Below are 20,639 nucleotides of genomic sequence, written 5' to 3' on the forward strand. Positions count from 1 at the left end.
AGTTTCTAGCATGAAGGTAGTCTTTAGGAACATAAATGGGAATGGAGAGAGGCAAGTAAGGAAAGGGTAGGACACACAATATATGGTCCAAGCCCATGTCCTCTGTACTCGCACACTCAGGAGTGAGGCCTGTGGGAGGAAAAGAGCAGGAGCGGCAGGCGTGCAGGCAGGGAAGGGAGGTCCCCAGTGATTCCGGGGTGACCCCACGAGCAGTGGCAGGGGAGACAAGCCCACTGGGGTTTACCAGTGGACAGCGAGGGAGCGAGGAACCACACGCGCTGATTCTGGCCATGACTAATGGCGTCTCTCGAACAATGACTGAGCGATAGTGGACCCTGTGACACCCATGCGGAAGGTGTCCTGGGGGCCACAAAGCCCCTCACCCTTTGCTCTGCCACACCCAAAGCGCCTTTGGGTTTGTGATGACAGTCTGGCCCCAGCCTTTGATTTTGGGAATAGCATACCCCCCTCCCAGGGAGCCGGAGGGCCCTGCCTGGCGCCGCCCAGGCACTGCCCCCTTATCCCCCGTAGGCTGCCTCGGACACAGGCGCATGTGCCCTGCCGCTCATGGGGATGACATTGAAGGACACCCTCCTGACTGACCGTGGTCAGAGTGAGGTTCACGGGACCCATGGGGAGCAGGAGGAACCCTCGTTTTTGGCGGAGCGGGAGGCCCTGCCAGCTGTGCCAGTGGGACCCCGCAGTGACTTTTCACCTGCTGCTGGAGTCAGGTGTTCCGGAGTCAGGGAACGGGAAGAAGGAAGGGATTATGCCCTTCTGGACATTCCAGAAAACACTAGTGGAGGGGCAAAAGGAACGTATAGCATTTAATGTTGACTCTCTTGGCTGTGTGGAGCCTGAAAGTGCTAGTGTTAGCTTTATTTATCTTATGCAGACAAACTATAAATTCTTCTCAGCTAAAGGCCAGGAGAATTAGAGCTAGAAACTTCCATAGAAGGCACAGGACATGAATGGTTGAGGTTCCAAAGTGACTTGGATTCTTATCCCAGTGCAATTTCTGGAAGCTGAGGAAAGTGGTAGACTTTGGGAAAGCATGCCCCTGCGCCTAATTTCACGGTCAGATCCAGAGCCTTCTCCAAGACACAGGAAGTTCATCCACGGTGCTGGGTGAAGGACAGTCTGCCTTACCAGTTTCCTGAATGTGCTTGGTAGTTAGGATCGACTGGGTGCTTTTTAAGCTGCAGGTTCGGGGCCTCACCCCAAAGCCTGCGGCGGAAATCAGGACCAGGCCTGGGGCCCCGGAGCAGGGCTACCCACTGCTGGTAGAGCAAACGCAGGTCACAGGTGCAAGCCACCGGGTGACTGCACATTTCCTAGTAGCTACGTTTAAAACTTAAAAAAATTAATGACATGTTTAGTCCAGTATATCCAAATATCATTTCAACATGTAATCACTGTTTTCTTTTTTTCATATGAAGTCTCCAAATTCGGGTGTGTTTCTACTTCCCTCACATCCTCGAGCCCTGACCAGCGCCGGGGCCGGTGCTCAGGTGCCCACCGCCGCTTGTGCTGCCCTGCTGGGGTCATGGGGGCGTGAGAGCACCTGACTCCAGGGGCCCCAAACAGACCAGGCTCTACCACTGGCCCCTCACGAGATGGGAAGGCAGAGAGACAAGGGGTGGTGAAACGGATTTATTTCACTGAGGCCAACACCAGGAAGACAGCGGCTGCCTCCCAAAGTGCTGAACACAGACCGACACTCATATTTGGGGAAAGGGGGAAAAAATTAAAAAGTACAGACCAAGGTCCAAATGGAGGTGAAGTCCCCTTTCATTGTTTATAGAGTTTCAGTCAGTGAGCTGCTGACAAACAGGTAAAATAACCCACATTTTAGGTTTAGATTTGGCTTCATCTTTCTATTGTTGAATAAATTAGCATCTGGTTCTGTCCTGGACACTGTACAACAAGTACACTTCGGGCCAAGAGGCCCAGGGAGCTCTTGGGGGCAATTCTCAACTCCCCCACCCACCAGGGATTAGGCAGAGTCTTTAAGGGCCTCTCCTGTCTTCCTGGGTTCTGTCCCCCATTGGAGCCTGCCAGGTCCGGAAAGTTCCCTCCAGTCCCCCAGAGGCCCAAGTACTGGGCAAAGGAACCCTTTGTTTTGTGGTGAGGCTGGGATTTCTGTGCTCTCGGCTGCTGGGGCAGTGGTGTGGATGTAATAGGGGGTGGGAAGGGGTTTTGGTTTGGGCAGTTTTTGTGAATTTCCTGTGCTCATGATGACATTTTAAATTCTCTTCACAGTTTTCTTTTCTCCATTTACACTATTAACTTTAGAATGAGAAAGAAAGAATTGAAACAGTAACAAAATGTCAGACAAAGAACCCCTTCCCCATTCTTAATAGCGGGGAGGGGGGACCATTTCCTGTTTCCCTAGCCTTCCCTCAGCGACAGAGGGCTGTCTGTATGCGCCCCCCTCCCCAGACACTTCTCTGCTTCTGCTGGGAAATGGTTCCTCTCTGCATGTCAGTAGGAAATGCAACCAGATCTGAGACTTCCTGGTGCTGCCTGGGGCCCAGGAGAGACCCCCATTCCTTAGGAATTCCTCTGCAGTGGCTCTGGCTTCTCTAGGATGGGCAGGAGAATTCGCTGAGGAATCGGAAACCCTCGGGATTTAGGTTGTCGGGTTTCATTTAAAAAAATCTTTCCCCTTCCATCCTCACTCACAAAAGCAGGACTAGATTTTTGTGCGGCAGTTCTTTCAATAATCTTGAAAAGCTTGACTTGTGCTCCCAGTAGCTGCAGGCACAAATGTAAAAGGTATCTGAAAAGCCAGGAAAGGCCCAACCACCTAAACATCTGAGAGCCCTGCACGTGGGGGGCCAGCCCCCCTTAGCCCCCCTACAGGAAGCGGCGCCATTGAGGCTGGCTTTCACATACTCCACAAAAAGCATACAAAATTGTAAGAACTTCAAGCAATGCAGAAGTGAGTAAAGTAGAAAACGAAAGCTTTCAGTCACCCCCCTCCGGGAGGCCCCCCTTGTCGAGCAGTGGGCAGCTGTCTGGTCTGTTGTTAGAGGAGCTCAGGGATTTGACACTCAGATTTGTAGCTGTTTTTGTAAAACTGGCATCCCGGAGAAGTCACCCTTTTCACGTGACAATATATCAGACACCTTCCCATGCCACTGCATGTTGATCTGAGCTTTTCCTTTTTTTAAATAACCGCAGAGTATTTCAATAGAGCCATCATACCTTGTGGAATTAACCAGCCCCCGGCTGATCTGCATTCTTAGCTGTTGGAACCAATACTGAAGTGAACCCAGCTGTCATCTCATGTGTCTCTCTACACCTACGCACACTGTAAGAAAAATTCCTAGAAATCAGGTTGCCTTGTCGAGAGATAGGGTTACTTTCTATTTTGCTAGATCTTCCCAGATTGCCTTCCAAAACAGCTGTGCTCACGTACATTCCTCATACACGCATGAATCAGTTTTAGAGGAATTTCTTCCACAAATCTGGTTTCTCATGAATCTCCAAAGAATCAGATGCCTTCGGGGAATTGTTTGGAAGCTGCTTTAAAACAACAGTTGTCACTGAGAAGCGGTCACCTGGCTGGGGGTAACTTTGGGTAAAGCCTTTGCCACCTGAGAGCCTACGTGCCCATGGGGGAGCCTGCTGAGGTGAAAGATGGATGGGGCGGTGCCTAGGGGGATCCATCCCACGGTCCTGAGATGGAGTCCCACATCGGGTTCCCTGCTCTGGGGAGCCTGCTTTTCATTCTGCCCACCGCTACCCCTGCATGCACACACCCTCTGACAAATCTTTAGGGGAAAAAGAAGGATTGTGCTGTACAGGGCCCTGAGACGATGCAGTGACACTGTGCCTGTGTATAGGGGCGGCAGTGGAACCACTGTAGGGAGGGCGCTTGTGGAGAGTTTCCCTGCCCAGGTCTTACGCTCAAGGGCATCAGAGGATGGCAGGAAGCGCACTGGGCACTAGAAATCTCCTGAACCTAAGTCAATGACTTTGGCTTACCCCAGCAGTAAAGAGCCCATGAAACTTGAAGCCTTGGGGAAGGGAGGTTGTCAAAGTGCAAATCTAAGTCCTTTAAAGGGGAACCAAGGAACTTTAAAACGAGAGTATCAATTTCTATTCCCTCTGTCACTACTGTTTTTTTTGCGAAGTAAAAAAATTATCTATTGATAAATCTGTTTAGAAACTAAAACTGAGACGAATTTTCCTTTTTGTGTGTGTGTGAAGTAGGATCATGTTGATTTCACTGAGTGGGGACTTGTCCAAGATAGGGCACCCAGACTACAGGTTTCTGTTCTCAAATCAGTGATTTAAGAGATACTTACTAGCACACCTGGAAAAGAGGGGTGTGGAACCCAGATGAGGTTTTGTGGCCAAGCTGCATTTGTGCTACATCTGGGTGGCTACAACCCCATGTCTTGTTCCTTTGTGGCTTGTACTGTACTCTGAGCTCTCAAAGGTCCTCACCAGTGTTCAGCAAGGCAGTGGTGAGATGTTCTGGACCGGAGGGGACCTCCAGGTACCTCCAGTATCTTCCTTTTCATACTTGCCTTTTGATTTGACAAGCTCAACCTTCTTGCTCTGCCACCACCCTTGGGGTAACAGCCTGGATCTTGTCGGGTTACTCCAGGTATGCTTTGTCTCTCCTCCGCACAGAGAAAAGAAGTTAAAGGCCAGAGTCCAAGAGTTGGTGAGCGCCTTGGAAAGACTCACCAAGAGCAGTGAAATCCGACACCAGCAATCAGCAGAGTTCGTGAATGACCTGAAGCGGGCCAACAGGTACAATCTCCATTCTTGGGTTCCTCCTACACCAGGAGGGCATTTCCGAAATTGCTGGGAGCCAGCTCCAGGGAGGCAATGGCAAATCCTCACCAGCCTGCCCTCCCTGCCACCCCCAAGACTGGCCTTCCCTCAGGCATGGGTTCCCAGTGTTCCACAGGAAACTAAGAAATGCTCAGTAAAGGCTTGTCCTTGGACCAGGTATGTTTGGGAAATGCAGCATACTATGGTCCCCTTAATTCCTCCAGTAAACGTTCTGAGAAGTCATACAATAAAGGGGGGGGGGGGGAGATGTTTAAGCCAACATTTTCCCAACAAAATTGGCTCTAGAACTTTTATATGAACAATAGTTTTTATTTATTAAGTAAACTCTGGCCCCCAATGTGAAGCTCTAACTCATGACCCCCCAAGATCAAGAGTTACTCTATCAACTGAGCCAGCCAGGTGCCCCATGTGAAGAACATGAAGTATCTGGTGGACACTTTATGGGGCACTATTGTAACAGCATCTGAAGCTTTTTGGGCTCAGGACCCCTTTATGTTCATAAAAAACCGAGGAACCCAAAGAACTTTGTTCTCATAAATTATCTATTGATAAATCTCAGTTTAGAAACTAAAACTGAGGGACGCCTGGGTGGCTCAGTTGGTTAAGCAGCTGCCTTCGGCTCAGGTCATGATCCCAGCGTCCTGGGATCGAGTCCCACATCGGGCTCCTTGCTCAGTAGGGAGCCTGCTTCTCCCTCTGCCTCTGCCTGCCATTCTGTCTGCCTGTGCTTGCTCTCTCCCCCTCTCTCTCTCTGATAAATAAATAAAATCTTAAAGAAAAAAAAAAACTAAAACTGAGACAATTTTTTTTCCAAAAAAATAATAAATTGGTCATATGCAATACCATTGGCATTTATTTAAAAAACTGTTTTCCAAAAAGACAGAAAAGTAGCAATTTTTACAATCTGCAAACCTCTTTCATGTCTGGGTTAGAAGGCAGCTGGTGTCGCACCTCCCCTTCCACAGGCATGTATACTGTGAAATAAATCAGAACACCAAGCTGCATGCGGACCTGAGGTACAGGGTATCCAAGGCCGCTCTCCTGAGAGAGTTTGGGAAATCCCATGGAGTTGGTCTCAGGAGGGGACTGGGCTATTTTGGACCAGAGCAGGTATGAGGACTTACCCTGTCCTGGGCTTTACCCCCTGCTCTCTCCCCACCAGGCTCTCAGGGAGATGGCTCAGAGAGGCTCATGCTCTGTCTGGCAGCACCAGTTGATGGCCTTGGGTCCGGAATCCCACCAGCCTAAAGTGTGAAATCATCAGGGCCTCTCTCTCTCCTCCTAGGTGGGGTCACTTAGACTGCAGGACTTGAAGAACACTCCTGGTAACTTAACACTGGACCATCTGTTGCAGGGAGCCCCGGAATGACAGACTAATTACTAGTACTTATTTATTTTTAAAAGGTTTTTTTTTCTTCTTCTTCTTTTTTTTTTTTTTTTTGGTCAGAGAACAAGCAGGGAAAGACAGAGGGAGAGAGAGAAGCAGGCTCCCCAGGATCATGACCTGAGCCGAAGGCAGATGCTTAAATTGAGCCACCCCTCCCATCCCCCCACTTGTATTTAAATGACAAATTTCTTGAATTTAGATGCCTTTTCTATCTTACCTATTTTGGGAAGTTTAGTTTAGTCACAACTAGTCTGGGTTGTTGGTTTACACCCTTCCTAAAGATGAGGGACAAGCCTCTAGCAGGGAAAGAACTGTAGTTCAGCCAGTAACAGGTGAATGGCCGTGAGTGTTGAACAGTTGATTTCCCACTCCTTTATAGAGGCTGAAGGACCTCTCCAGAGCCAGTCACCCAGTGGACAGGACAGGTGTCTCCACACTAATCCAATGACTGTCTGTTTCCTCTCTTTCCCTGCTCCCCACACAGCAACCTGGTGGCTGCCTATGAAAAAGCCAAGAAGAAGCATCAGAACAAACTGAAGAAGCTGGAGTCTCAGATGATGGCCATGGTGGAGAGACATGAGACCCAAGTGAGGATGCTCAAGCAAAGAATAGCTCTGCTGGAGGAGGAGAACTCAAGGCCACACACCAACGAGACTTCACTTTAATCGGCACTTGGGCTCCAAAGCTCTGTGGAAGCTCAACTGGAGCAGGTCGCAGGGGAGAGAAGGGCCCTGGGAGACAGAGCACCTGGTGGGAGAGGGACGGAAGGGAAGGCTGGCAGGTGGGTGAGCACCTGCACAATGGAGTACCATGGACTCTGCTCCGGGGACGAATGGCCTGGTGACACCGTGCAGACTCTAGCCGGAGGATCCCGCTCCTCCCTTTCTCGGCCCAGGGACAGCGTGTACATAGCTGCTGTGCGCCATGCGCAGTAGGCCTTGCTTCTGCTTCCAGCGCGGGCACTCTCCCTCCCACCTGTTCGCTTTCTGGAGGTTGTGCCTCGGTGGTACCCTGGGCATTCATTTGTTTTGGATCGTCCATTCTTTTCTTTTCTTTTTGGTAGTGACCGGCCCTCTGTCATCCCCAGTTTCTCCTTTCTTTCTACTTCAGGGATAAACACTGACACATGTGGGAGTGTGGAGGGGTTATCTTCAGCCTCTCAAACTGCTGATTTGCTTACTGCACCAGGCTTTGGTTTTCGAGACCCACGTACCAGCTCTGAGACACAGGCTGTCACTCAGAGGTGCTCGAAGAGGTAGATTACAGGGGAGGGTACACAGGGCTTAGGGTCCCAGGTACATCTGAAATTATAGGTAGAGCAAGCCCAGGGCTTCTACCTGAACAATTCTGTTTGGGAGAATGAGCACTCCTTTTACCTCTCACTGTGGAGGTAGGGCTGGGAAGGGCACTTCCTTCTGAATGTGGGATTTTCCCTCCCAGTGGAGTCTTATTAAAGCCAAGACTTAGAGCTGAGACGGTCCTGTTGAGACAGAGTGGAACTAAACTTTTATCAGGAGCTGCTTCAGGAGCAGAGGAGCACTGTTAGTACTTCTGCTCCCCACCCCTCGAGGGCACCACATAACTGCTATTCCACATCCATCAAAATTCATCCACCTGATATGTACGGAGCTCTGGACCTGCCTCTGTTCTTCTCCCAGGGCAAGAGGCAGGACACCGAGCAGAATGTTTGGCGGTTGATCCCACCCCACCTATTTAAGAGGCGGCTACTGAACCACCAGTTCAAGACTTCACTCCTGCTGTTACGAAGGGCAGGGGGTGAAGGAATGGTCATCAAGGCCTCCTTTTGCCCGCATCGCCCCCCCCACCCCCCGCCAAAGTGGTGGTTAGTATACGGTACTTAAACAGGTTAAAATTTAAGTAAAATGCTGACAAGGCTGGGCCAGGACCAAAGTGCCTGAATTCTTTCAGGAAGGCCTCCATCTTATACTCATTATTCCATCTCCTATCTTTCAAGTCTTCTTAGTTACCCCACACGGATATATTCTGAAGGACCACTTGCATTTCACTCTGTAGTACTGGAAGATCCACCCGAAGCCCCCCAAGAATTCTATCCCAATGCCAGAGTTCACAAAGTTTTGTTTATGAACAGGTCACCCCATCAGAGTCCCAATGTCCATGAGCTGAAGATCTGTTTTCAGACAACCTGATATAAGTTCCTTAGCCTTCTTTGCAATGGAGAAGCCACTCCAGCCACCACCTTGGAGGGCAGAGAATTCCAGCCCAAAAGCAACCACCCTTCTTTCTTAGGCCCACAGTAAGGCTTTCCCAAAACCACCACCAAAAACCAAAAAAACTGTTACCAGTCTGGAAGGACCAGCTTTTGGCTGCTTTGATCACTGTGAAAGTGCCCACTGGCTCCTGATTCTGTTATGAATCTACCAATTTAGTCAAGGTTGGTTCTTGTGATTTTTTTTTTTAAATCGATTTTTACTCTTTGGATAAAGTTTCATTTTGTCCTAAGGAAAATGTGACTCAAGTTATATGGGGAGGGGGTGGTAAAAGACAAAATACTGGTTTTCCCCATTTTTCCATTTTGCCAAGGGGAAATATTTGAGACCGAACATTCAAAACAGACAGCTTTCATCTTCACCAACCCTGAAAAGTATAGCTGACACAGGAATATAATCCTATCTGCTGACTTCGGTCTACCATTCTTGGTCCAAGTTCAAAGAAAACTCACCCTTTTTAGGGTCATGTAACTCTTCCAGACCCAAGAGGTCTCCTCTCCTCCATTATAAGCCCAAGTATTACTGACCCTACTGACCCTACCTGGCCTCCTTTCAAATTTATACTTCAACATAATACTTTTAAATATGTGGTGATTGGGTGAAAACTCTTTACCCAGAAAAACTGTTACTTTTTATAAATGTGTGGAATAATAAAAAAAAAAAGGTAATTAAATAGTTGATTTCCTTTCCTTGTATTTTTCAAATGCTCCCTAAGAGAAGATCCTTGCTGAAGGTGAACCAAGAGGCATTCATTTATGCTAAACGTAAAACCACATTGATTAAATAATTGCAGGTACCTGAATTTTTGTTTTTTAATAACTTGAGTTTCTCTTTCTAAACAGTAGCTGGTTTATATTAATCTCTCCATCAAAAGTAAACAATGATACAGATTTAACTTGTATGAGGTGAAAAGTCTTCAGACTTCCAGGTTTTTGTTTTCCACTTCCCTCAATGGTTACCCCTTTCAGGCAGTCACCTTCTCTGTCCCATCTTTGGTTCTTAGCCAAAAAGGCATGGGAAGAAAGGATCCCTTTCACAGTTCCCCTGGAATGTATTTCCCACTGCTGAATTAAGGTAAAAACCACAGGCAAAACAGACTTCCATCCCACTGGAGTGGCATCTACGTGTGGACCTGCCAGCAGATGTGATGTTCTGCCAAAGCCCATCTGCACCAGCTGCCAAAGCTGCTGTGGATTCGCAGGTGGTTAAGACTCCTCTTGGAGACTAAGCTCGAAAGTTATTGATGATTAAGTATCTTAAGTGATCAGACAGCTGAGATTTATCATGCCCTTCTTTCCTCTCCTGCTCCAGCCCCAGAGGTATCCTAGACATTTCATCATTGCCAGTGCAGGTAACTAACTGTTTCAGATTCATGCTCATCTACGAGCAGATCAGCTTTCTGAAGTTACTATCCAAGCTGCCTGAAGCTGGAATGTTAGGTTAATAAAAACTTAAGTGCCAGTTAAAGAGAATGGCTTACTATCTCCTTCAAGATGCTTGCATTTGTTCCTGTCTTCCTCTGAGCAATACTTTTCTTCCTGCAGCAATACTTTCACAGGGATCTCAGAGAACTTCAAATTAGAAGTTCTCACTACTCTAGGAAGGCAGTCCAAATTAGAGCCGCTATGATTTTACTGTTCCTAAGAAAAACTTAAAACTATATGAAAATCTCCTTGTTCCTACCTCCATACCAATTACATTTTTTTAGAAGAAAAAACACACCCCCCTAGTTTTACCTCATCTGGACTGGAATATGCCACTGGCATGAGTTAGGAACCTCTATACCTGCCTATTCCCTTCCAAAGGTGTTCCTACAGCCTGCTAACATTATCCTGCAATTATTTTTAAGCTCTTTCAATTGTCTTAAAGCTCTCAAGAGTTTGGAGTGTCATGCTCATATTTTTAGTGAGAAAGACATTCAGACTACAGAAAACACCCAAAGGATCCCTAAAACTTTTAAGTCATTTGCAAACGCCTAACTGGAAGTTATGTGTCATCCATGAAACTATGTAAAGCGAAAAGATCATGTAAAGGTTACAGCTGTACCTGTATTTCTAGATGCAGCCGAGAGAGAGAACATTTTTGGAGGCCGAAAGGGAGAGAATTTTCTGATGAGTGAAATTTCTGCATTGAATTGAGTTAGGGTGCAGCCACAGGGTTGCCAAGGTTTTCTGGGAGGGAAGGGAAGATAAGTAACGTTTTTGAGATTTTTTTTCTGCATTAAGTGATGGCTTTGTAGAACAAGAGTATTAAAAAAAAAAAAATCACATAGCAAATATTTTTCTATTTTATCTTTGTGGAATGGCCTATTTGACAAGAAATGATACAAACTCTACTTGCTACACACCTATTTCTCACGAAGTTTATCCAAATCCTGTTCTTGCTCATTGAAACCTTGTGTTTACGTAGGCCAGACTGAAGTTGGCTACGAATCTGTGGCCTTCCAAAGTTCCCCGTTTCACGCACCTAAAATGACTTTCTAACTAATCACATGTGATTCACTAACAGACACAGGTCTTGGGCTGCCAAGCATTGTCTTTTTAGAACTGGACCCAGAGCTACCAACGTAATGCTGGCTGCTGCCACCAGTTCATCACTGAGCATTCGATAGCTGTCAAATAGAAACCAGTGGGAAAGGGTACAAGCTGAAAAGCAAATGTCCCTGCATAAAGATAAAACATTTCACATGCAATGGTGGCATTTTTTATTAAGAGTTGTATTGGATACATTCTATATCACACTGCACCTGAGTGAGCTCTTGCATGTGACCCAGACAAGAACTCATTCTGCCCGTAATAGCAACCGCTATTGAATAACTAGATCCTTGAATGACAGACAGTGCTGGATTTTTCCGTAGTCAAAATTTTTCTGTTGCTACAAATCACGCATCTACTGATCATCTGAAATACCAGCTCAGCAGAATGAAGAAGCAAGCTATATACAAAACTCCCCCCCACATTCACACTGATGACCTGCTTTTAGTTAGCTCTTACCGTACATTTCACTTTTGCACTTTCTGCAAATCAAATCCATGTGGAAAATGTTCTGTTTGTAGAACTCAGTTCACTGAAGAGTGCTAGTGTCATGACTGCCAAGTGAATGAGCCCCTAAGAATCTGCTTTTGTTTGACCCTAATGCAAAGATAATGACACATGTTCACTTTTCTATTTGTAATCAGTTTCTAGATATATTATCAAGACTTACTTTGCATGAGATTTAAGTTTCCTATTATTTGAAAATGTGCTCCTTTTAAACCACTTGAATTAGAAGAACCTGCTTGAATGTACTGTCAGTTATTAAAGCACATGTGACTAAGTTTGCATTTGTCAGTATTGTCCTACTGTTTGTACTGAAAGTCTCATTTTAAAGTTGCCCCTTAACACTGTACTATACCTTGTAATTTTTCAGATTCTTCACTTGTATGCTTTACATGTTTCCAGATGCCTTTAGTTTTAGCTGCTGTAAAATAGCTACTTTGTGTTATTTGATATAGAATTGTTTAAAAAAAACTCCATTTATTTATACAGAGACATTTATAATATTTTACAAACATTCTTATATTCTGAATAAATATTTCTAATTCCATGATGTACTTTAACTGTGTTCATTAAAGGTTAGTAAGACTGTCCTCCTGCAATACATGTAAATGTCAAACCCATGCTGCTTCACATTAAACTGAAAGCCCTAGTCAAAGCTGGGGACCAGAAGACACTACATTAGTTCCAAACAGCCAAAGAACCTTCATTCATCACCAATTTCTATTTGGCTGCCTTTTAAAAGGTGGTACGAATGGGAAGTTATCCATTGAAAAATTTTTTTCATTTTTAAAAATGAGGGAAACAATATAATCAAGAATTTTAAGTGCAAGGAAGTTACACATGATGACAAGAAAGATGGCAAGAAGCTTTGCAACATGTCTTAGAGGAACATGTTTTCCTGCAATGTGGTCAGCTCTCAGTATGAAAGCAAAGTGTAATACCTTGGTCCCCCCCTCTTAAAATTTTATCATATAGCTGAGGCTTGTAGTGGAGAAGAATGTATTTCTCCCATGATCCAAAGACTGTTAAGTATTCTATTTGGAACAACTGTTTAAGAATTACTGGACTGTAGGTATCTAACCAATTTTGCTTTATATAATACATATATCTATGTATGTATTATCTTAATTAATTTTTTTTTAAAAGATTTTATTTATTTGACAGATCACAAGTAAGCAGAGAGAGAGGAGGAAGAGAGAGGAAACCACTGAGCAGAGAACCCGATGTGGAGCTCCATCCCAGGACCCTGAGATCATGACCTGAGCTGAAGGCAGAGGCTTTAACCCACTGAGCCACCCAGGCGCCCCTTAATTAAGATTTTTAAAATTTGACAAAAACCAACAGGGGGAACAACAGGCAGAGAGCGGGAGAAGCAGGCTCACTGAGCAGGGAACCTGATGCAGGACTCGATCCCAAAACCCTGGGATCATGATCTAAGCCAAAGGTAGATGCTTAATGACTGAGCCACCCAGGCGCCCCCCAATTTTGCTTTAAAGCAATAACCAAACTGTTAAGTGTTTAAGATGGAGAATACATACCAGTTCTTTATTTTCACTTTTGCAGAGACAATCTTTTAATAGTTCTTCCCATCATATAAATATGCCTTTATCTCATACTTGTCATATTTTATTGGTCCAAAGACAGACAAAATGTGAATAAGCTGGAACCTATGATAACAAGTAACAGTAGCAGAAACCAGGTTAAGGTAGTAATTAAAACTGTCCAAGCAGCAAAATTTATTGATATTGCACTACAGTCTAAATTTAACACAATATTTTTACAGAAAGCCAATATCTGAACAATCAACTGTAAAAATGTTTTAAAATACAAAAGGAAACCTTCATTCTCTCAAATTGTATTCTGCAAGATAAAAGGTTTTTAATTTCTAAACTGTGTTACTACATCAAAAAGCTTTCAAAAAAGCATAATAACTGTTCATTTTCTCAGGGGAGAGTACAGCTGGCACTGCTAATCAACTCTGGAAATACAATAATCCTGCAAACATTTAAACTCACTGGGAATTCTTAATTTATGATAGTCACACCCAATATAAGTAAGAATCAGTCCTCATCCTTTGATTAACACTGAGGGAAAGAGACAAAGCTACTGGTTAGCCAGAATGTAATAATTCAGAAACACAATAAATCCAATCAAAAGGTATCAATTTGTATAACAAGGTAAAGCCCACAAGTACTCTGGGGTTTCTTTTCTGCTGTTTGACAATTAACCAAAACAAGCACCAGGAACATCATTACCACCACAGACAGAGTTACTCTTAATGGTTTACTTACAGTCTTTTTTCAAACATTAAAATGCCCTAGAAGGTAAAGTCATAAAACGCTGTGACAGTTAAGGCAAAAATTAAATGTTAGATTATTTTCATATAAGATAAAAATAATCACTGAAGAGTTTACGAATCTAGTTACCACACTTACTCTCAAGTCCAGTTTGTGCAACATATTTAGTGAAACCATTTCAATTTTTTCCAACCAGCTTTCGTAGGTCCCACATGAAATTTAACATGACTCAGCATAAATATCTTCACCTTCTTCAGACTAAAACCTTCTCCCAAGAAAACTATTTTAAGACTACACACCTTCCTTGAATATTACCTAGTCTCTGCAGCATAAAAGACACTTCAAACCCTTGTTTTGGGAGGAGTAGATTTAAAAAAAAAATTCTTATTCCCTTTCCCATCCAAACTAACCTGCATAAAAGATAATTTTATATAGGATTTCACTTGTTAATACATGAACTATAATTCCATTTGACTAATCATTTTATTCTGAAGTAAGACTGTTAAAAGTTTTTGTTAAAGCCAACAGGTAAACCTTTACATCTGAATTGTATGTGTCAATTACCAAAGATGATTTTTTTATAAGGTATTAAGCTAATAAACTTCAAACACAACCATAAGAAAATATATATATGTGTGTGTGTATATACATCATGTGTGTGTTATATACACAAACATATGTACAAAATAGTTCATGGTTTTATTTTCCTTCCCAGTTACTGAAGGAAACGCTTATAAGAAAATGGAAAGTCAGTCAGCTGTCTCCCATCCTAACTTTGAAATGAAATAGGAGCAAAAAAGTAAAATTAAGGACTCAGTTTTTCAGACACTTATATTTGAAATTAAAAGGTACCTGTATAGCATCCAAATGCAAACCTAAAATGAACAGAGTCAGCAGAGCCCTGGGACAGTAGTGAAATGCACAAAGAAACTCTTGTAGATATGTCTTTTGTGCTTTTCTATCAGTGCACATTTTATGTACAGGACATGAAGAGAGCAAGTCCCCTGCTACTCATTCACTGCAGGAAGTATTAACATCTAACTGAATTACTAAGGAATAGTTACTACCTTGCTAAACTGCAATCAGTTGAGAACTTTTGCTTTCATTTGTTGCCATCCATAGCTGATTCACAAAAGAATAAGATAAACTGAGATATTTTACTAAGAACTAGCTAATCCCATAAAGCTTGAGAAATAACTAACAATATAGATTTGTGCCCCAAATGCTTCACACCATAGTTTGTAGCTAGAGACTGCTTCAGAACCTCAGTCAATGAATGCAAAGCAGAGTGAATTAAAATGTTACATACCTCAGAAAGTCCACAACCTAAGACTGTTAACTAAGACCTCTCCAGGACTAGCAGAATACTGCCCATTTCACCCTAGAACCACAGTTTTCTTTGTTCCCAATGTGACAGCTACAATGCACTGAGACCCAAAACAGCAGTAGTGTCCATAACCTTCCCCTCCACCTGTGGCCCAAGGGCACGATATGTTCACTGCATAAAATTCCCACAGCAGCAGATTTACCGTAAGGATGTAGCACAAACTAACCTTCTATAGAAGGGACAAGATACAAAGTGTGGGGTGGTGGTGGGGACTCCATGGCCTCTTTCTGGCTTCGGAAATCAATAACCAAAACGACACCCAAACCCCTGTAAGAGCCCTCCCACCAAAAAAGCAGCACATGTATATGTGCAAGGCCTTATTCTTCCATCGGACTAAAGTACTAAAGAAGTCTACCAAGAGGAGCATCCATGTGGGCCAAAGTTTCGAAACAAGGCAATTGATTTCTGCATCTAATCCCTTTCCCCCAAGCACCGCTAGCCAGTACTACACAGCTGACACAAGCATTCTGTCATGTTTCTTTTCAGATTGTGCTTTCGAGCCACAACCGTCGCTAGACCATCCCCTCTGCTAACCACAGAAGACACAAGACAAATGCAATCTCTTTACTAGTGATTTCATTAACCTGGGGACCCAGATTAAAGATTCAATTACAAACATCTCTCAAAATAAAACTTCCCTATTTTACCATAGTTTTTCCAATTTAATTTCTTTGTACTTTACATTAAAATCAGAGCAACTAAAGCTGGTGGAAGCTAGCCCTTCAAGTCCACTCCCATGTATGAGAGGTAGATTTATGCTCTTCCCTAGCTTTACACTACTGCTTGAATAGTACATGCAGTATGTCGTAAGAGAACTACATGGGAAGGAATGGATCACCATTCAGGACGAATGTATAGCTACATCATGAAGTGGCTATGTCACACGCCTGACCATGGCCGGCCGTGCTCGCACACTCCTGGAAGAAGTACAGCACTTCAGTGTGGTTGGAGCTGTAAATTATCGAAACAGGAAGGACCAGGCTCAAAATACCGATCTTCAAAGTGAGAAAAATTGCTTTAGATTTACTGGATTGCTTGGCAACCGTAAAAAAAATAAGGCCAACTTTATCCAGAGCTAGAAAACACTTGGTCATAGCCATACATATTAGACACTGCTTGGCCTAGGCAATGATCACGCTTCTAGCCTAATACAACAGAGAGCACTCAAGAACTGGATTATCTTCTAAAATTTCTTCCTTATACTCTTTGCCCAGCAACTACAGCTATCGCCTTCCTTCAGGGCACTTTTGTTCTATAATAACCATCTATCTTATATTTTGAAACTGCAATCCAGAGCTTTATTTTGAAAGCATGGAACAGAGCCTTTATTGCCTATTTGCAATCTGCCGTCTTCAGGACACACAAGTATAAACTTCAAGAGCAACTTAACTCTAGGAAGAAAAAGATGCTGATGCCATCATAATCTCATTTTTAGAGTTCTCCGTAACTATACAAATACACTTTAAAGTCTTAGGACAGAATATAAAATGAGGAACTCTAGCTAGGCTTTACCAAGCTATCAGAAATAAGGTCTAACAAAATTGTTGTTTTACTAAACCTGTTTACCCAGAAACAGGTACTTAAAGGTAAAGGATATTTTGATATCTTCAGACAAAGTAAGACTTTGTCTAGCTTATCATTCATCTAAAGTTGCAATACATATGAGCCCCTTCCCTACTGCCAGAATATAATCTGAGTCAAAATCACTAAGTGACTTACTTTTCTTCAATCATAAATATGTTAATGAATCTGACCTTGTAACTATGATTAATATGCAAAGAAAACACTGCCTCAGAGAACAAAGACACAATGGATGTCAATAAAAAAATCTCAACAGGCAGAGAGAGGTACTGGTACAAAAATAAAGATAAAAAGCCAAGAGACATTATCATCGTAAGAAAAGTAACTTGGCAAACAGTCTAATTTTTATACTGACTTTTTGCTCTTTACTGTTCAAGTTAGCTGCTGGAAACAAACAAACAAAAAGAGGGAATTAGGTAATGAAATGTTTCTAATGTACACATGCCCTTAGACCTGAACTTTCCTAAAGACAACCATAGTATGTTGAGCTTTATAATAAAATTTAAATTTAATCCCTGCGGAAGGATGCCATTTACTTAGATTTGAGTTTTTTGATATTACACACAAACTACTAAAGCCAGAAAAGACTAAGTACCAACCCAATCTTATAGCATAAAATTATGTTTTGCTATATCTTCCTTATCTGTACTTACTAATTGATATTTAATAGAAAAATAAGAATATCCAAAGCTCAAAGCAGCAAGCAGTGACCACAAATCCCTTGGCAGCTTAGGAGACTTGCTTTTATGTATTAACATGAAAATCCAACTCAAGTTTCAAACCTCTTCAAACTTCACCTGTGCTAAGGTTTCTATTCAGTTTATGTCTCGGGAAGAGTGTCACCGGTTGAAATCCTAAAACCATTCATTTGCTATTTCTTAACAAAAATTTGTGAAAGCATGTAAACTATAACCCCTATCTTTTGGATAACAATGGTTAAGTACAAAAAAATTCATTTAACATCTTACAAATCATTACAGTTATACATAAAAGCACCTACAAAATTTTAAAAAATGAAAGATTCACAGTGCACTGAACCTTGGAAAATGTAAGGCTAGAACATAAGAACATTTAAAAAGTGGATTCAAAGAACTATTTTTCTCTCAAAGACATTAAAACACAATGAAGCCAACACAACTACTCTTCTCATCTAGCTTTTTAAAATGCAGCACACAGAAGTAAATTATTGCATATTCAGCACACTCCTTTATCACTTGATTTCTTCAAACCATGCTAAAATTCTCAAAGGAGAAATCCAGTTCTGTGCTAAGCATGGCATTCTCAAGGTAACCTGAACACTGAGAAACTAATACACAGGTTCAAGGGTATAAGTATAGCAGATGTACATAAAACAGGTACATCCAACATACATATTTTCTGCATAGTTAAGTCACATCACACACATAAACTTTAACTCACATCATTTTTTACCTCAACTTTAACTCACATCATTTTTTACCTCAAACTGTCAAGAGAGCTAAAAGCCTCAAGTTACCCAAATCCCATCTCAACAATACCTTTATTTTGTTCCACAGTGCATTATATGAAGCAGCACAACAGCAGTAACATTTAACCATAGTTAAACTGCTGTAATTGAAAAGAGATAATCTGTTGGTTCTTGAAAAGGGTCAACACCTTTAGAAGACACATACTTCTGGTAACTAACTCTAATCTCTTTTGCTTTTGTAATAAGAGCTGAAAAACCCAACTCGAGGCACAAGAAAGACTGACCAAAATATTCAAAAACAACAACAACAACACCACACACACACACGAAATCACTAAAAATTATGTATGCCAGATGACATTAAATGAGTGATAATGATTTACCTGCTAGGCAAACTAAGTTTTCACTCCCTTAACAATTTAATAGAAATCTGGAATGCTGAGACCAACTACAAATATGGCTCAAGGAGACCCAAGCAAAGCAGCTGTATTTCTGGAAAGAACAGTAAGAGCTTCCAAAATCAATCCTACAATGCATTTTAAAAAAGGTCACAGAAGGATTCACAAGTTTGTCACATTAAAAGATGCAGGATTATGGATAACCTAATTTTAAACATACTGCTATAATCATGAATTCTCCTGCTTAGCACCAAGAGGGTGACACTTTTATTAATAAATAGAATTTCTCCTTTAAAAATCAAGCCATTTAAAAGCTAAAGCAAAGAAATACCAAGTGAATTCCTTACAATAGTACTTCTTCTGAAAGTCCCACTGGGTCAAATAGAACCCCTATTAAATAGGCTATCTATACAGAATAAAGACTTCTACAATAAAATTTACAAGCAGAGATATATTCTGTGGATACCACATGTAAAAAAAGATTTTTAAAACCCACATGGCAGATGCACACGCACACATATGCTCACACATCACCCCCTGCCAAAAGAAATACCTTCAACGAGGTCAGAAGCAGTCCAAATACTAAAGCCCCCTTAAAGTCCTGGTGATTGTCCTCAATTAGAGCTGAAATTCTTAAAATGGCCATTGCCATCTTTATTTAAAAAGAAGCCTGAAGGAGCAAAATACAGTCCTAGAAGGAGTTACGTATGTTACCTTCTTGTTCTGATCATCCGCGAGTAAAATGCTTTATTTGTACCTGGGTGAACCGCATACCCCTTCCCTTCTCACTCCATCATCAAGGGGCTTCAGCATGCTCCTAAAGGCTTGTCAGTTTCTGCTACTACCGCAAACTGGAACCTAATACAACATTAGTTTCCAGAGATCAACACCGAGATGCAAAGTAAAACCTAATAATGTCAGTATTCATTCCATTCATATTTACACAATTGTAATAGAGAATAAATTTTCACAGGAACAAAACCATTGTACAATACTGAAGAACTGGCGGCAGGACAGTGAAGACAAAACCAAAGCAGTTGCCACCAAAGCAGTTGCTGGATCCCCACCTCAAGGCTCCCCGCTCCTCTCTCCCGGGTTCGCTGACTGCACAAGGCTCTCAACTCCCAGTCAGAGTATCCACTCCCTACCCAACCAACTCAATCCCCCTCCGGGCTGAGGACTTTGCCCTGTAATGAAGTGCTGTGCTCAATTTTAACATGAACATTACATAGTAGATGCTGGCTCTAAATAAAACCTTTCAACAAATCTCCCAGCACAAGAGGATTAGAGAACCTAAGTGATTAGAGGCAGAGAAATGCGCAAAATACCACCAAAGCAGACGACCTGCCATCTTGACTTCTGTGACAATTTTAGCTCTTGCATTCATTTAATATTTGTGCATTCTAATTTCTTTTAAAAATGTCAACATAAGGAAACTCTTGTTGCAATCACTGTCGTGGCTAGATGAAGCATTCCCTTTAACTTGGCTACCTGATGATGACTCAAGCACTATTTTTTGACCAGAACATGAAATAAAAACCACAATCACACAGAAAAAAAATGCTCTCATAAAAAGCAACTTAAATTCGTTAGCCAAACACTGAAAAGGTATATCTGTATAAAAGGTTATAACTGCATTTACAGTGCAAACTCATGTTTCTTTCTACTCTCTCTTCTGCAGAGAACGTTATCTTCAGAAACATCATTGCCTCCCTGCATTTCTTTAAAACACCTGAGAAAGGTAAGGCTCAAAGAGACACCCACTCAAATGCAACAGGTTTCTGATCCTGGGACTTCCACAATACAGCTGCTGCTATCAAAGGTCCAAGATTTTCATTATAGCATTATGGTCAAACTTAAAACTCAAAAAGGCTCTGGATGAAAAGGGGAACTTGCAATGACCATTACACGCCACAGACTGTCCCTCGGCATGTTCTAGCAACTGGTCTTCACCGGAGCAAGGCAAGTCATATACAGCATCTGTTTAATAAACAAACAAACAAACAAACAAACAAACTCAATAACTTAGTAAGAACTCAA

At 42.5% G+C, this 20,639-nt stretch overlaps 2 protein-coding genes across 7 annotated transcripts in view; one reads left to right on the forward strand and one right to left on the reverse strand.

Moving 5' to 3' along the window:
* Nucleotides 1–8,788, forward strand: part of MCC (MCC regulator of WNT signaling pathway) — a 433,623-nt gene extending 424,835 nt beyond the window's left edge. For 4 of the 5 annotated variants that reach the window (XM_032335533.1, XM_032335531.1, XM_032335532.1 and 1 more), the window contains exons 16-17: nucleotides 4,648–4,770; nucleotides 6,687–6,867. In XM_032335533.1, coding sequence (XP_032191424.1) covers nucleotides 4,648–4,770; nucleotides 6,687–6,867 — 304 coding nt within the window. Of the gene's footprint in view, nucleotides 1–4,647; nucleotides 4,771–6,686 lie in introns of all 5 variants that reach the window. The other variant, XM_032335530.1, reaches the window with a different exon arrangement.
* A 4,225-nt stretch (nucleotides 8,789–13,013) lies between these two features.
* The window catches only part of DCP2 (decapping mRNA 2), a 53,998-nt gene continuing 46,372 nt past the window's right edge, over nucleotides 13,014–20,639 (reverse strand). The window contains exon 11 of one of the 2 annotated variants that reach the window (XM_032335537.1): nucleotides 13,014–13,156. In XM_032335537.1, the coding sequence (XP_032191428.1) occupies nucleotides 13,116–13,156 (41 nt within the window). In that variant the 3' untranslated portion in view covers nucleotides 13,014–13,115. Of the gene's footprint in view, nucleotides 13,157–19,229; nucleotides 20,580–20,639 lie in introns of those variants that run through there. The other variant, XM_032335536.1, reaches the window with a different exon arrangement.

This window comes from Mustela erminea, chromosome 3, assembly GCF_009829155.1.
Source record: "Mustela erminea isolate mMusErm1 chromosome 3, mMusErm1.Pri, whole genome shotgun sequence".
NCBI lineage: Eukaryota > Metazoa > Chordata > Mammalia > Carnivora > Mustelidae > Mustela > Mustela erminea.